The sequence below is a fragment of the Oryx dammah genome, unplaced genomic scaffold (genome assembly GCF_014754425.2).
Source record: "Oryx dammah isolate SB20612 unplaced genomic scaffold, SCBI_Odam_1.1 HiC_scaffold_3, whole genome shotgun sequence".
Taxonomy (NCBI): domain Eukaryota; kingdom Metazoa; phylum Chordata; class Mammalia; order Artiodactyla; family Bovidae; genus Oryx; species Oryx dammah.
In genome coordinates this window covers 41514762-41531311 of record NW_024070187.1, presented here as the reverse complement: position 1 = coordinate 41531311, position 16550 = coordinate 41514762, and the positions used below count along the sequence as shown (strand labels likewise).

General features: G+C 45.8%; 1 protein-coding gene across 2 annotated transcripts in view; it reads left to right on the top strand.

Annotated features, from left to right (window-relative positions):
* The first annotated feature begins 2023 nt into the window (after positions 1-2023).
* The window catches only part of ADGRA3 (adhesion G protein-coupled receptor A3), a 130456-nt gene continuing 115929 nt past the window's right edge, over positions 2024-16550 (top strand). Inside the window, exon 1 of one of the 2 annotated variants that reach the window (XM_040237930.1) lies at positions 2024-2519. In XM_040237930.1, the coding sequence (XP_040093864.1) occupies positions 2281-2519 (239 nt within the window). In that variant the 5' untranslated portion in view covers positions 2024-2280. Of the gene's footprint in view, positions 2520-3573; positions 3633-16550 lie in introns of those variants that run through there. The other variant, XM_040237931.1, reaches the window with a different exon arrangement.

Below are 16550 nucleotides of genomic sequence, written 5' to 3'. Positions count from 1 at the left end.
AAATGTTGATCAAACAAAGCGCTATTCAATTTAATGCAACAGTATCTGTTAAATAGACATCATTTATTTACCAACGAGAAAGTTTTAGTCATATAAAGAGATTCCTAGGAACTGGTGCCTAAGATAAATTCTGTAGGGGACTTAGTAATTACCTTAGATTTGGGGAAGAAAAACCCCTTTCTGGCTCTGCATGTTATTTTATTTTTGCCTTTATTTTTATTTTTTAGCTGTACCTTGCAGCATATGCGATCCTACTTCCCCAACCAGGGATTGAACCTGTGCCTTCTGCAGTGGAAGCCAGGAGTCTTAACTGCTGGACCACCAGGGAAGTCCCTGGGTCTGCGTTTTAGAGGGCACCAACCAAGCTCTCCTCCCCAAAGGGTGAAAAATCTCCAGGGCCACGGGACTTATTCCCTAAGAGCCCGTGTCCCCTTTCTGTCACTAGACCTTGTCCAAGGAGCCCAGGCCCCTGGAATTCAGTGACTGAAAATTCCCATTGCTACTTCCAGGGCCTGTGAGCTGTGCGCTAAATCGCTTCAGTCCAGTCCAACTCTTTGCGATCGTATGGACTATAGCCCATCGTGCTCCTCTATCCATGCCATTCTCCAGGCAAGAATACTGGGTTGGGTTGCCATGCCCTCGTACAGGGGATCTTCTCCATCTTGGGATCGAAGCCGCTTCTCTCACGTCTCCTACATTGCTGGTAGATTCTTTGCAGCTACTGCCACCTGGGAAGCTCTATCAGGGCTTGAGCAGGTCTCTTTCCAGAATTTTCCTCTTAAGGGAGGGCCAAACAACGGGTATTTGCACTCCTAAGCCTGAAGGGCTGCCAATACCACTTGAGGGTGTGTACGCACTGCTTGAGGGTGTGCACGGAGCTTCGTTGAGAGGCTGGGGTGTCCACAAGCGTGCAGAAAGCTCCTCTTGTTCATGAATGGAGCGGGCACAGGAAGTTAAAGTCACCTAAGTGTGTAGACCAAGTGCTGGGGTGTACGTCCTTCTTCCCTACCACTTATGAGGTGTAACTCCAAGGTATTTGAGAGCTCGGTACACACACCTGGCTTTCCAGGTTGTTATTAAGGAGTATTTCTCAAGATGGGAGCACAGAATATATATTTTTTGAAGGTTTGACACACTCCTTGTAAATATTTAAATATAGGGTAGGTGAGCCTGGGTGTTGCAAATGTTAGCGCGGGGTTGGCAGCACTGCCTAGAAGAAAAATAGATTCCGCTTGAGTTTCTTGGCTGGTTTGCTCGCAATTGATCTAACCGGTTATATCTGAGGTATCTTTGGATACCAGAGGGAAATTTCCTTTTCCAAAGGCTGCCGGTCCATCGAGGCCCCAATGCATCCTTTGCAGAGTTTATAAGTGGAATTGCTGAAGGCCAGAAACGGCTTTGGAGGGTCCTTTTCTGGGACAGGACCCTGTTCCCAGCTCGGCTGTATCTGGAACAAATGGGCCTACGGAGTGCCTCGAGGAGGTTCGAGATGTCTGCAGAGGAGGGAAGGCGATTCCTTTGAAGACGTTGGTTTGGGGCACTCTCTTCTTTCTTGGGTACTCCAAAGAAATTGAATCCTGCTCTCCTCCCCTTCCCCAAGCCCAGGACTGGGGCTCGCCGGGCGGAACGCACGGCCCCCAGGGACACACGGGGCGCCTTTGTCTGGAGGGTTGCGGCAGAAGAGTAGCGAAGCGTGCGAAAGTGACCACCGTAGCTGGAGTTTGGACTAGAACTTTCTTCCGCCCTCTCTACGGGTTTCGGTACTCCCGCTGCCCCCAACGCCGGCCCAGAAACCGGGAGAGCCTAGGTACCGGGGGTCCGGCTCCGCGGCGGGCGGCGCACGTCTCCGAGCACGCCCCTCCTTCCCTGAGCGGCGCGCGGCGAGGGGAGCGGAGCGGAGCGGACGAGGTAGAGCAGGAGGAGGAGGCGGAGGGGAAGGGGCGGGGGCGGCGGGCGGGGAGGAGCCGCCGCGGGCAGTGGCCGGGGGAGGCGGCGGCGACTGAGGAGGAGGTGGAGGAAGCGGCGGCGCTCCCTCCCGGCCGTAGAGCGGCGCTGGGACCCACGCGGCCGTGACCCCGCGGCTCCCCGGAGGCCGAGCGCGGCAGCTGCGGACAAAGGAGCATGTCGGCGCCGAGGAGGGCGCGTCCTGCGGCCACCACGAGACTCCGGGCGCCGCCGGGCCCGCGCTGCGCTCCAGTCCGCCGGGGCACCGGGGCGGCCCGCTAGGCCAGCGCTGCGTCGCTCGGCCCTCAGGCCCCGGCCGGCCGCCCGGCCCGCAGCATGGAACGGCCCGGGCGCCCGCGGGGCCGCCCGCCGTCGCCCCTTCTGCTGCTGCCGCTGGCGCTGCTCGCGCTGCTGGGCGGCGGGGCCGTGGCGCTGCCCCCGGGCTGCAAGCACGACGGGCGGCTCCGAGGGGCCGGGAGGGCGGCGGGCGCCGCCGAGGGCAAGGTGGTGTGCAGCAGCCTGGAGCTCGCGCAGGTCCTGCCCCCGGACACGCTGCCGAACCGCACGGTCACCCTGTGAGTAGCCCGCGGGGCGCCCCTCTGTCCTGGCGCCCGGTCTCCTCCGTCCCAGCGCTTTCCGCAGTGCTGCTGCTGCTTTCTCGCAACTTGGAAGAGGGTCCCGCCGCCACCCCCGCGCCTTTGTGTGCACGAGCCTCTGGCGGGGGGTGATGCTGGGGAACGGGGGCGGGGGGGCTCGGCCCGGAGGCGTTTCTGTGGCTGGCAAGCGGATGTGTGCCCTCGTCGCTCCGCTAGTTTACAAAGTAAAAGTTTTAGGGTTCCCCCGCGCGGTCCCGGCGCAGTGCTTGTGAGCTGCGCGGTGCCACGTGAGGATGCGAGTAAACATGCAAGCGGCGGAGTTAAAGCTCATTCATCCTGTGCTTGGGCGGCAGGAAAACAGAGCTGGGCTAGAAGAGCCAGCCCTTCAGCTTGCACGTTAAGTTACTTGGACGCTAGTTTGCAGGGTACTAAAGGCACACAGGGACTTTGAACGCCACTGTATGTGATCTCCAAACTTCCAGACTGTTTCCTTTGCTTTTGCTAGCTGAGTTTTATTACATTAAAGAGCACCTTGTAAAATAAGTTATTTTTAAGGGCCCAGAAATATATTTGAGATGAAATCGTGCACCTTCGACCCCCGGTTTCTTGGGTATGAGAGCTTATCTTTAAAGCCGAGAACTTCAGATTTGCAAACTGGGTTTGTTGAGCCTTCCATCTCAAGGGACTTGATTTTCGGATTGAGTTTCCACCTGGAAAGAAAAATTTTTGGTCTCGTAACTCAGTTTGTTTTACGATTCACTGTCCAGTTTTGCAAGCGTGGTTCTGCCAATTCTGGCTGAACCCTTGGCCCCGGTGACTCTTGATTTTATTTTCTGAACAATGAATTGGTTTGGGAAAGTTTAAAAGTGTTTCTAAAGGGTATTTTGTCGAACTGAAATATGAGTCCCTCGGCGCTGTGTGCCTCTGTGTTGTTTTGGTTGGTTTCCTAAAAAAGAATCAAGGCTGCCACTATAAAAACATGAAGGCAAGAGGAACAGCGTGACCTATGAAAGAACTTAAAATATGGTTTTTAATTTAGCCCAGAAATATGGTTTTTAATTTAACCCAAATTAACCCTAGCAGGATTTATGGGTAAGTACAGATTTCATTACTAACACCTTTGTTCTTCGTTTCCATTTGTTTGAATTAGGAAAGGTTTAATACAGGAAAACTGTGTGTGTTTCTGTTTATGGAGGGCTGAAAAAGGTAAAAGAGTTTTTGTTTTGTTTGATTCTTTTACCAACACTTGACCACTTGGTAGTGGCAGCAGCTGTATTTATTTCTTAGCCAGATTCTTTGAAGTGGAAATCTTGAGTATGGGCCCATAATTACAGTCTGGAGTCAAGTGGAGAAAACCTTTGTTTTGGAGATATCCCTTGTTACTCTGAAGAAATTAGTCATATATTTGGCTTCTGAATCAGTAGCACTTAAGCTGATTCAAGTTTAGGTCGATTTTTCCTGAATTGTTGATTTCACAGGGGGAAAAAAGTTGATATTGTAGAAAATAACTTTTCAGCATATGATCAAGCTATTTCATTGAATGTTAACAAACTGATTAAAATATGTGCCTTTGAAATGTCATTTTAATCCTTTTTTTTTTTGCACCTGAAAGCCCTTTAAAGTAAAAGTAATACAATTTAGTAAATGGGAAGAATTATAATTAAGGATCAGATAAAGTTGATGTTCTGGATGAAGTTGGTTTCAGGTGTATCAGAATGGTGTGTGTGTTGGTGGGGGGGTGTTCTGGGCCAGTTTTCTTGTTTTCCTAGAGAATAAATTGGAGGGTCATAGTAGATAAGTGACCTGCCCAAGTTCCCATGATAAATTTATAGCGAGGGGGTCCGTGCCCTGGATTCTTGCCCTGCAGTTCACATGCTTTTCATCTTCACTCCCTGTCTTCATCTTCCTTAGTTCAACACAGTTTTTTTTTGTTGTTGTTGTTATTATTAAATCGTTTCTAGATCATTGGCAGTATGTTGAGGTTTGGACTAGGGGTTATTTTCCTAGGACTGTGGTAGATTAATCACTAGTTTGATGGTTTAAGACAGCAAATTTCTTCTCTCACCATTCTGGAAGCCAGAAGTCCAAAAGCAAGGGTTTTAGCAGGGCCATGTTCCTGCCAAGGCTCTGGAGAATGCTTGCCTCTTTTCAGCTTCTGACTTTCCTTGGCTTGTGGCAGCTCAATTCCAGTCTGTTTCTGTCTTCCTGTGGTCTTCCCTGTGGTGTCTTTCAAAAACTCTCCTTTCTCTTACGAGACACCAGTCTTTGAATTTAAGGGTCCACTGGAAGTCCATGAGGCTCTTTTCTCAAGATTCATGACTTGGTTCCATCTGCGGAAAAACCCACAAAAACCAACTCTATTTCCTAGCAGGGTTATTTTCAGAAGTACTAGGGGTGAGAATTGGACCTTTGGTTTTGGAGCACAGTCACTTTTCAGTTCATACAGAATATAGACAAAAACATTGTCTTTCTTCTCCAGGAACTCACAGAGATTTGAGGAGAAAGTTTTATGAAGTCTCAGGACAGTATGGTTAACACTCTAATATCAGGGAGCACAGTTAGCAAAAGGAACCCGTTAGAGGGCAGCCGAGGTTGCTCTGGGGCATAGTGGGTGGGGTCGAGGATCTGAGAACCCATAGCCAATTTGAGAAGTATGAGAAAGATACTGTGGAGGAAATGGGATGAGAGGTGGGAGTCCCCAGCAGGCCCAGGGTAGTGTAGATGCTTGAGGAGTTGTGCATTTGAAGTTGCTGGAATGTCAAGGACACTTGTCTAGTGCTTGGAATGGTGGTGGTGGTGGTGGCAGGGGTTAGGGGCGCTCTGGGGACAAGTCAAGAACAGGCAGGCTCTCTAATTCCTTTGGTGTGGCCAAACGTTTACAGCTGAGTTGTGATGTGGCTGCTGAGTGGAAAGTTAGGGGTTGAAAGGATGGCAAGGATTGAAGTTTTCTTTTTCTTTAAGAATGAAAAATAAGATTATTTCTTCTTAGTGGATGAACTGGACTTCAGTGTAGCGTAAAGCTCAGATCCTTCTGCTGCCGCTAAGTCTCTTCAGTCGTGTCTGACCCTATGCGACCCCACAGACGGCAGCCCACCAGGCTCCCCCGTCCCTGGGATTCTTCAGGAACACTGGAGTGGGTTTACATTTCCTTCTCCAATGCATGCATGCATGCTAAGTTGCTTCAGTCGTGTCTGACTCTGTGTGACCCCATGGACAGCAGCCCACCAGGCTCCTCTATCGGTTTCTCTAGGCAAGAATACAGGAGTGGGTTGCCATTTCCTTCTCCGTCAGATCCTTCTACGATCTTAGTGAACACCGGTTATTTTCATAGCCGTGTTTCTAGAGAGGTTTGGCGGAAATCCTCAGCTTGACCACTGTTGTTCTTGTATAGCCTTCTGCATTAAAGGATTACGTTTCATTTATTATTTTTATGTACAAACTGAATACAAATTTAACTGCATTAATGCTTTTGTTGGAAGTCTGTTTATTCCTATGTTTCGTGTGAAATGCTCAATATTAAGTTTTTAAAATTCTGAAGACATCAGTGGTAGAAAGTTTCACAGTTTTAGTCTTGGTCTTCCAATAGTTAGTGTTTTCCTGGTGATGCTACATGGTGATGGTAGATAAAGGTTTCTTTTTTTAAAAATTTATGATATGTTAAGTAACTTTGGAACAAAATCCAGATGTTTTTCAGACTGTTTAACAGACTAAAATAATGCTTGGGTTTGGTTTTTACTTTTATAAAATGTTACATTCTTTTGCTATCAGAGGACTGATAATTGGACATCACCAGTGTATGCAGCTCAGCGCCAGGTACACAAAAAGAAGTGCTGGTGGTGTTTGGAAACTTCAGTCTGGTTGGAGAGGGACGATTTGCATCGAAGCAAAGCAGACATCTAGGGAACAATCTCAGAATATCTGTAATTAAGTAATAAATTCTGTACTGCTGATTGTTTAAATGCTTTAGGAAGCCTGTTAAGAGGAGAGAACTGTGGGTCCGTGGAGGCCTGGGAAGGTATTAAAATTTTCCTGGAGAGGTTAAGACTTGAGCACAGCCTGAGGGAAGGGAAGGGTTTGGGTTTTGAGCTAGGGGAGAGAGGGCGTGCTGCAGTTGCAATGAGGCGTGGTGATGAACTGGCCCTGCTGAAGAGCAGAGAGGGTTTCAGAACCATTGGTCTGTCTGTGGTATTTCAAGCACCAGTCTGGTCGAGGTCAGTTTGGGGGAGTGTGTCCAAATGGGAAGGAGGAGGGGCCCAGGCTGAAGTCCCCTGGAGCAGTGGAGGGGCCTGAGAAGGAAGGAGCAGCTGGTGAGGTTGAGGGGGCAGCAACTGGGGAGTATTTGGTCATAGAAGCGAAGGGGAGTTCAGGTTTGAAGACAGGAATGGGGGTGCCCCAGTGGAGAGATGCTGCGAGGTCGGGAGCAGTAAGAACAAGCTGGACTTGACAGCTTTGGTGCCCTCCGTGGGCCAGAGGCTGCAGGAGGCAGGTTTGGGTGGATTAAAGGGAGATCTGTGTGAGGATGGTGGTGCTAGTACCTTGATGAGGAAGAAGTTTGGTGTGAGGAAAGAGAAACTTTGCATCCTGCTGAGTATGGTTGGGAATAGTTGGGGAGAGGGAGGAATGGATGGTGGAAGGTGAGATGTGATGGGAGCTGGAGCCCAGGTTGGGTGTTAGGCTTTTAGATGGAGGGGGGTTGTTCCATCCCCAAGTGGTGATTAGAGGGAGCTCGGGCAAAATGGTGGGTGAGAGGCCCCCGAGGAGGGCATGTGGGATGAAGAGGGCTTTGCTGCCCCCCTGGCATTTATTTTCTCAAAGACCTCGAAGCAGGGTGCGGGAAGAGGGTGAGGAGATGGTGTGAAGAGGAAGTGAATGAAGAGTGGAGTGGCCCTTTTGGAAAGAACCTGGGGGTTGGAGAAATGTCACCCCGGTGGAGTGGTGTCCGTTTTTGCCTTGTGATCCAATTCAGAGGCAGATGGTCAGCATGTTTTTTTTTTTTTCTTCTCTCCAGCTGCTTTCAGCTTAGAGATGAGAACAGTGGATATTAGCCAGGCTGCTTCACCAGGTGAGGACAACAGAGGACGAGAAGGAAGAGGGAGATTTTAATGAACATCACGGACAGCTGCTGTGGTTTGAATTCATGTGGATTAAGGTTTTTATCTATGAATGAAAGGTCTTCTCTGTAGCCATATTTTCCCATTCTCAGCCAGCCTTTTCCCCCCATCCCCATCTTTTGAGACACTATTAATATTGTACGCACAACTGAGTGCTAGGGATGGCTAGAATAAGCCATAATTCTTTCATCCGAGGATCAATAATATACCCACATTCTCTGCTTCACCACAGCATGCGTCTGATTGTCCCCTGAGCAGATTTTTATGTATTTTGCCTCCTGTATGCCTCGGCTAAGTTTGCCACTCTTGCCTGATGCCCCTTTCCTGGTAAAAATCTGGGTCCTCATTAATCTAGCCCAATTGCTGTGGACTCTTGTGTGCCTCTTCCAACGCTCTGAACCTTCTCTTCTCTAAACTTGGGAAGTGCTTCTTATCTGTGCTCTTGTGTCACTTTATGGGATACTTGATGAGTTCCTAAAGCATTTCCTGTCAAAGGAAGGGCTCTGAGACCTCAGTGGGTGGGAATGTAATCACTCTTTATTGATAAGAGTAATGCTAGCAATGATAGGACTATATAGTGGGAGGTTAGGACAAGTGGAGCGATGTGAATTCAAAATTTTACCCTTTTATGGCCAGTGAGAACATTTAGGTCAGCATTTCATAGCTGTTGGGTCCCCGATTCAAGAACAGATATAAATATGGGCAGTTACATTTGACCTACATGATCTTATGTGTATGGTAAGCACACATTGCCAACATCCATTGGATCACAGAAAAACCAAGAGAGTTCCAGAAAAGCATCTACTTCTGCTTTACTGAGTACGCCAAAGCCTTTGACTGTGGATCACAACAAACTGTGGAAAATTCTTAAAAGAGATGGGAATACCAGACCACCTTACCTTCCTCCTGAGAAATCTGTATGCAGGTCAGAAAGCAATAGTTAGAACCAGACATGGAAAAACAGACTGGTTCTAAATTGGAAAAGGAGTATGTCAAGTATATTGTCACCCTGCTTATTTAACTTCTATGCCGAGTACATCATGAGAAATGCTGGGCTGGATGAAGCACAAGATGGAATCAGGATTGCTGGAGAAGTATTAATAACCTCAGATATGCAGATAACACCACCCTGATGGCAGAAAACGAAGAAGAACTAAAGAGCCTCTTGATAAAAGTGAAAGAGAAGAATGAAAAAGCTGGCTTAAACTCAACATTCAAAAAACGAAGATCATGGCATTCAGTCCCATCACTTCATGGCAAATAAATGGGGAAACAATGGAAACAGTGAGAGACTTTATTGTCTTGGGCTCCAAAATCACTACAGATGGTGACTTCAGCCATGAAATTAAAAGACTTTTGCTCCTTGGAAGAAAATTATGACCAACCTAGACAGACAGCATATTCAAAAGCAGAAACATTACTTTTCAGACTAAGGTCCATATAGTCAAAGCTATGATTTTTCCAGTAGTCATGTATGGATGTGAGAGTTGGACTGTAAAGAAAGCTGAGCAACAAAGAATGGATACTTCTGAACTGTGGTGTTGGAGAAGACTCTTGAGAGTCCCTTGGACTGCAAGGAGATCAAACCATTCAGTCCTAAAGGAAATCAGTTCTGAATATTCATTGGAAGGACTGATGCGAAAGCTCCAATACTTTGGCCACCTGATGTGAAGAACTAACTCATTTGAAGAGACTCTGATGCTGGGAAAGATTGAAGGAGGAGAAGGGGACAACAGAGGATGAGATGGTTGGATGGCATCACCACATTGATGGACATGTGTTTGAGTCAATGGACATGTGTTTGAGCAGGCTCTGGGAGTTGGTGATGGACAGGGAAGCCTGGTGTGCTGCCGTCCATGGGGTCGCAAAGAGTCAGACACCGACTGCATGACTGAACTGAACTGAAACACACATGTAAAACAGTGTTTTGGCAGGTTGATCAGAAATACTGGAGAATTTGGGGCAGACTTAGGCATTTGGTCTATGAATGCAAGTCTTGGTGGTGGTGGTTTAGTCGCTGAGTTGTGTCTGACTCTTGCGACCCCATGGACAGTAGCCTGCCAGGCTCCTCTGTCCATGGGGTTCTCCAGGCAAGAATACTGGAGTGGATTGCCATTTCCTTCTCCAGGGGATCTTCCCAACCCAGAAATTGAACCCTGGTCTCCTGCATTTCAGGCAGATTCTTTTCCAACTGAGCTACAAGGGAAGTGTTTTTCCAATCTGGTGAAGTTTTGCATGACCCAGCCCCTGAATCCTGTTGCTTCTTACCTGCTTTGGAGTCCTCCAGCATCGGGAGTATTTGATGAGAAGATGGTGGATTTGGCAATAAATCAGAAATAAAATACTAGAAAGAGACATAGGAACTTTCCAAACCTATAAAGGTGTTTTTTTTTTTTTTTTTTAATAGGCAGAAACAACAAAGTAAAATCTCCTGAAAGTACTCAGAAAACAACACAGGGTGAAGTTTCTTAGAGTTGCGTTTAGGACTTCTTTTCCCTTCCTATTTAGTTGTGTCTCTGAAAATGGTTGTTTTCTCTATTGGCTCTCCTCCTATGGAGGATTTTTTTTTTTTTTTAATTATAACAGCTCTATTCAGCTGTGTCGAGACTTAATTGTGGCACACAGGATCTTCATTGCATCAGGCAGATCTTCTGTTACAGAGCACTGGCTTCAGTAGTTAAGGGCTCTGCTGCCTGAGGGATCTTAGTTCCCCTGCCAAGGATCAAACCCGAGTCCCCCGCATTGCAGGGAGCATTGTTAACCACTGGACCACCATGCAAGGCCATTGCATGGAGAAATCTTAAGTTCAGAGAACATAACTAATTCATTGTTGTCAACATTTTTCTCAAAAACAGATGAAAATATAGAATACAGAATTCTTAAAATTTTAGTAACTTATTAAGTCAGTTTTTTTTTTTTTGCCAGAATTAGGAAGCTGTAGATGCAGACTTGCTCAATGAGTTTTTAATAGTTGCCTGACTGAATTTGTTTTAATAAAATTTTTAATGCTTTATGGATGGTTTAGCTTGTTTTTATGTTCACACGCAGATAATTTTAGTCTAAAGAGGGAGTTTTAAATTAAGCAGTCTCTCCCAAGCTTTTTTGTTTTTTTTTAATTTTGCATGTGTGGTGAGGGAAACTCCTGCATGTTGGGGCAGAACAGAGCTGTAGCGGTCACCCCACAGAGGGGACAGGTCTGTCCTGGCCTCTTGTAGTGCCATGCTGATATTTACCTTGCAAATATCGGGCATTTCACTCAGGTAACCTTTTCTTGTCCTCAGAGCCTGAAGGGAGTAAACGGAAGGGGTTGGTATAAGAATCATCTAGGACTTCCCCCATCCCCCTGTGCCCACCCAGCTTCCCCCCAGCACCCTTCGTCTGCAGGCTGCAAGCCCAGGTTTAAATCTGCTTTCCCACACACAGCAGGGGCCTTCCAAAGGCCAAGCTTTTGGTAATCACTCTTCTCTAGTGGCTGTCTTCATAATTCCTATCCTAGTTTTTCAAACTGCTTGCTTTTGTGTTCGCTCAGCAAATAGTTATTCACTGCCTCCTCTGCCTCTTGTCGACGTAATTTTAGGTGGGCTTGTGTGATTGTTTTTGGACATTAGACCAGTTTTATCCTAGTCTCGTGTGCTTGTATTCCTTGCTGGAACTCCACCTCTTGCCTTCCAGAAACACAACATCTCCCTGGTCTGCCTCTTTGTGACACGGTTTAACCTGCATCCTCTTCCTTTGCCACACTCTGCTATGAGAGCTGGAGATAACGGGGGTGGGGGTGGGAGGGGGAACTGGTGGACTTTTCAAAAATTATTATAGGCGTTGAGGTTTCTAAAGAGATATCTGCAAGACTGGTTTAGGAACAACATAACCAATGGGACTGATAGACCATGGTGGGCAGTGACCATCTTTGCTTTCCCCTGACATCTGTCTGCTGGGCACAGAATCTTTCCTTCATCTCATATGTCTCTGATCTCCTGTAGCACCTAATCACCTCCAGTACTCAGAGCAGTTCTTTATGAGGATTTTCATGTTGTGACACACACACACAGTGGTAAGGTTTGTGTGGAGGGTGCTGCAGGCGGGAACCCCACTGAGCCAGACCCTGTGTCCCAGCCTAGCTTGGGGAGGGGTTTGGGGGAGCAGTTATTTCCACCTTCCTGTAACCTGGCTGCTGAGTTTGCTGTTGAGACTGTTCACCTTGCTTTGAATCACCTGGGAGCATTAAAAGCTCAGATGTCTGGCCCACAGGTGTCATGATCTGATCTGACTGTTCCAGGATGGGGCCTGGAAGCTGGTATTTTTCACAGCTCTGCGGGTGATTCTCTTATCACCTGGGCTAAGAACCTGTTTTCTAGGTGCTTTCTTCATCACTTGTCATCTGCCACAACAAAAGAAGGTAGAAAAAAGAGCAGTGGGCAGACTGAGGACAGCTGCCTCAAGGGGAAGGGGGCTGTTCCAAGTAGAGCAAGGATGAACAGAAATCAGGAGATGTTTTTAGGACACAAAACTGAGAGCTTTAGGTTGGGGCCTTATTCATAAGAGAGGAGAAAAGTGACTATATGTAAAGTGGGGAATAATATGCTGAACTAGGATTTAATATCAAGTCGTGAGGTTAACGACTTCCCAGAGGGCTCAGCGGTAAAGAATCCGCCTGCGGTGCAGAAGATGCAGGTTTGATCCCTGGATTGGGAAGACCCCCTGGAGAAGGAAATGGCAACCCACTCCAGTATTCTTGCCTGGAAAATCCCATGGACGGAGGAGCCTGGCGGGTGACAGTCCGTGGGGTTGCTAAGAGTTGGACACGACTGAGCAACTGAACAACAGCAACAGCAGCAGCAGCATGGGGCTAAGGACAGTAAGGTTGTGGGGACGCGTTGTGGCACTGAAAAGATGCACGGAGAGAGTCTCAGCGCAGCAAGCCAGTATTTGAGGGCCTGATACTCAGGTGGAGCAGACAACGAAACACATAACAGCCCCGCCTTGGTCTGCCTTAATCCTTTATTGTATATTTAAAATAGAGATTTATTTCTGATAATAAACCATTATTAATATAAAATAGTAAAAAAGCGTAGAGAATCCATGAGAGACCCAATTCCCCATGTATCTACCTACTGAGAATTTTTTGTTTGGTCTTGTCTAAGTTATTAAAAAAAATAAAAGAGCTTATTTTAATTTACATCCTCATTATAAGTGAAGTTTCGTATATTTTTGATACGTCTGCAAAAGGATCATTTGTATTACTAGTTGTTTTTACCACCCAGCTGACACTTAGATTTTTTGACCGACCACTCATCATCTGAAAATGTAGTACTTTCGTTATTTTCTTGCTGCTTTGGCTGGGACTGAGGAGGCAGGATTGTGGACACCTTGGTCATGTTCTTGACTTGATAATGGACAGGCATGTTGGGCAAATGAGGACAAGAGATATTTCCTGGCAGGACACTTGATTTTGTTGAGAGGATAAATCCACTCATATAACAGGCATTTGCTAGTTGCTTTTAGCTCTTTATCAATTCACATGACTGACATTCTTGGTTCTTAGGTTAAATAAAAGATATCTTTTGCCCTTCTTTCCCTTCCCATATTTTGCCTTGTTATGTTTAAATTATGTAATGGTTGAATTGTACATATTTGAAATCTTTTCTTCCTGAATAATCAGTATGGGGGGGGAAGGGCATGCCTGTGGAATGCAGTCTTAGACAAAGAAGGCTCAATTGACAGTCATCCTCACTCTCTACTTCTTAGGCTATTTTTATTAAATTCTTTTGGATGACAGTGGCATGAGCATGAAGAAAATCTTTTGGCAGGATTGCTAGCTCTACAAGCAAAAGCAGTGCTTCCAACTAGTCAAGAATTGTACAGTAATCTTCCTTTACACCCAGTTTCAGTTACTTGTGGTGAACCATGGGCTACAACTATTAGATGGAAAATTCCAGAAATAAACAGTTCATAAGTTTTGAATTGTGCACCGTTCTGAGTAGTATGATGAAGTCTCGCTCTCTCCTGCCTGGGATGGGAATCATCCTTCTGTCCAGCGTATCCGCCTGTTAGACACTTGGTGGCTATCTGGGTCATGTGTCCTCAGATCGACTGTCCTGGAAGCTCAGTGCCTTCTGTTCCAGCCACCCTTGTTTTACTTTGTAACGACCCCTCAAGTATAGGAGTATTGATGCTGGCAATGCAAAGGTGCCAAAGAGAAATCTGTAAAATGCTTAAGTGAAAAAGTGAAAGTTCTAGATTTAACACAGAAAGAAAAATAATCATATATAATGAGGTTGCTAAGATCTACAGTAAGAACAAATCTTTAGCCATGAAATAGTGAAGAAAAAAGAATCCGTGCTCATTTTACTGTTGTACCGCAGACTGCAAAAATTATGGCCACAGTGTGTGATAAATGCTTAGTTAGATGGAAAAGACCTTTTTCATTTGTGCAATGAGATATTTTGAGAGGGAGACCGCCTGCATAGAACTTTGATTACAATATGTTGTCATAATTGTCTTAGTTTATTGCTGATAATCTCTTACTGTGCCTTCTTTAAAGACTAAACTTTATCAGAGAATGTATATATAGGAAAAAAAATAGTACATAACAGATACTGAAGTTGGAGGCATCCGCTGGGGGCCTTGAAGCTTATCCCCTGTGGATAGGAGGGACTCCTGCACTTGCAGGCCAAGATGTTTCCCCGGAATAGGAACAAGCATGTCCGCCACCCAGGCTGGGGAGAAATAAAGACCCCTGTGGGTAATCTAAGCTCCCCAAGCTGCGCCCCTACTCCTCTCCCCTGCATCCTCCCAGTATGGGACATAATATACAGTAGGTGATTGTGAGTTAAATTCACTCCCTATATGAAGACATTGTGAGTTAGAATAAATAGTTCCATCTATGTGATCTTTGTCGTCCCCTCCTGCCACTCTTGCCCCTAGAAGAGTGGTAGGCTTTTCATTGGCCTTTCTGTGATCTCCTCCTATCGTGAGCTGGATAGAAAGCAGGTTGTAAATTGTGTTGGGGATGACACTTCAGTCTAAACCCTCCTGAGATTTAATTGAAAGAAACTTAAAGCGGGCTTTGGAGATGCAGCTGTAACACAGACTCTGTAATGCAGTTGTTAAACTTCTCTTCTTCAAGGCTGCTTGAATCTAAGTCTAATTAAATTGATTCATTTCCCATCAAGATAAGACTTAAAAGCATTCTTTGTTTTATTGTGCAATTCTTCCCAACTCTTTTCTCGTGAAAAGGCAAAGAGTAATTGACTAGGGGTGTGTTCATCTCTAGTACCATGTTTAAGGCAGATGGGCTTTCTGTTAGATTAAAAATTTTTTTTTAACCTTCCTTTTGTTTGTTTGAAACAAGACCAAGTGTAAACTCTCCCTTGCTGGTGAAGATTTGATTAGATTTCTAAACTCTTTCCAATACCATGGAATTTGCAGTCCTCCTTGGCGATCAGTGCTAGGCTGGCTCCTCCATTCCTGGTACCTGCATCCTGCCTCACCTTTGCTTGTATTACTGCAGCTGTCATAATCTTTGGAATTATTTATTTACAATCCTTTCTGTCTTACCAGATTGTGAACTTAAAAAAAAATTGATTTATGTATAGTTGGTTTAGTTTCAAAATGTCCAAATAGTGATTCAGTATTTTTGTAACTTTAAATGGACTATGCCTGTGTATATACTAAGTCACTTCAGTCATGTCTGACTCTTTGCAAACTTATGGACTGTAGGCCGCCAGTTTCCTCTATGGGTTTCTCCAGGCAAGAATACTGGAGTGAATAGCCATGCCCTCCTCCATGGGATCTTCCCAACCCAGGGATCGATCCTGTATCTCTTACATCTCCTGCACGGGTTCTTTACCACTAGCATCACCTGAGAAGCCCTTAAATGGAGTATAATCTATAACAAAATAATGGCCATATTTCTCTGTGCTGTACAATATATCCTTGTGGCTTATTTACTTTATACATAGTAGGTTGTATCTCTTAATTTCCTACCCCTATTGTGCCCCTCACCCCATTCCTTCTCCCCATTGGTGATCACTAGTTTGTTCTCTGAATCTTAAAGTCTGTTTTTTATTTTGTTACATCCATCCCTTTGGAAATCAAACCTGTCAATCCTAACGGAAATCAACCCTGACTATCCACAGGAAGGACTCATGCCGAAGCTCCTATACTTTGGGCACCTGATGCGAAGAGCTGACTCATTGGAAAAGCCCCTGATGCTTGGGAAGATTGAGGGCAGGAGGAGAAGGGGACGACAGAGGAAGAGATGGGTGGATGGCATCACTGACCCAGTGGACATGAGTTTGAGCAAACTCCAGGAGATGGTGAAGGACAGGGAAGCCTGGCCTGCTAGTCCATGGGGTCTCACAGAGTGGGACTCGACTTAGGGACGGAGCGACAGTGAATGATAACATAGGGTGTTTGTCTTTCTGTGTCTGACTTACTTGTCTTAGCGTGATGCTCCCTAAGTCCATCAACTTTGTTGAGTTTCCTTCTATTTTGTGGCCTAGTAATGTTCTTGTGTATATGTACCACATCTTCTTTGATCAACTGTCGTTGAACACTTAAGTTGCCCCTCTATCTTGGCAATTGTAAATAATGCCTCTATGAACATCAGGTGCATGTATTTTTTAAAATTAGCGTCTTTGTTTTCTTCAGATGTATACCCAGCTGTGAAATTTCTGGATCATGTGGTTCTGTTTTTTAGTTTTAAGGAACCTCCGTAGTGTTTTCATAGTGGCTGCACCAGATTGTAAACTCTTGATGGTGATATTTACCTCTGTATCCTCAGTGTCTATCACATAAACACTTAATAAGTCTTTGTATAAATAAGGTCCATGTTCCCCATTGTTTTTCTTTTTTTCCTCAAGTAGAGCTGGAAGAAGAATCTTGCATTATTTTTAAA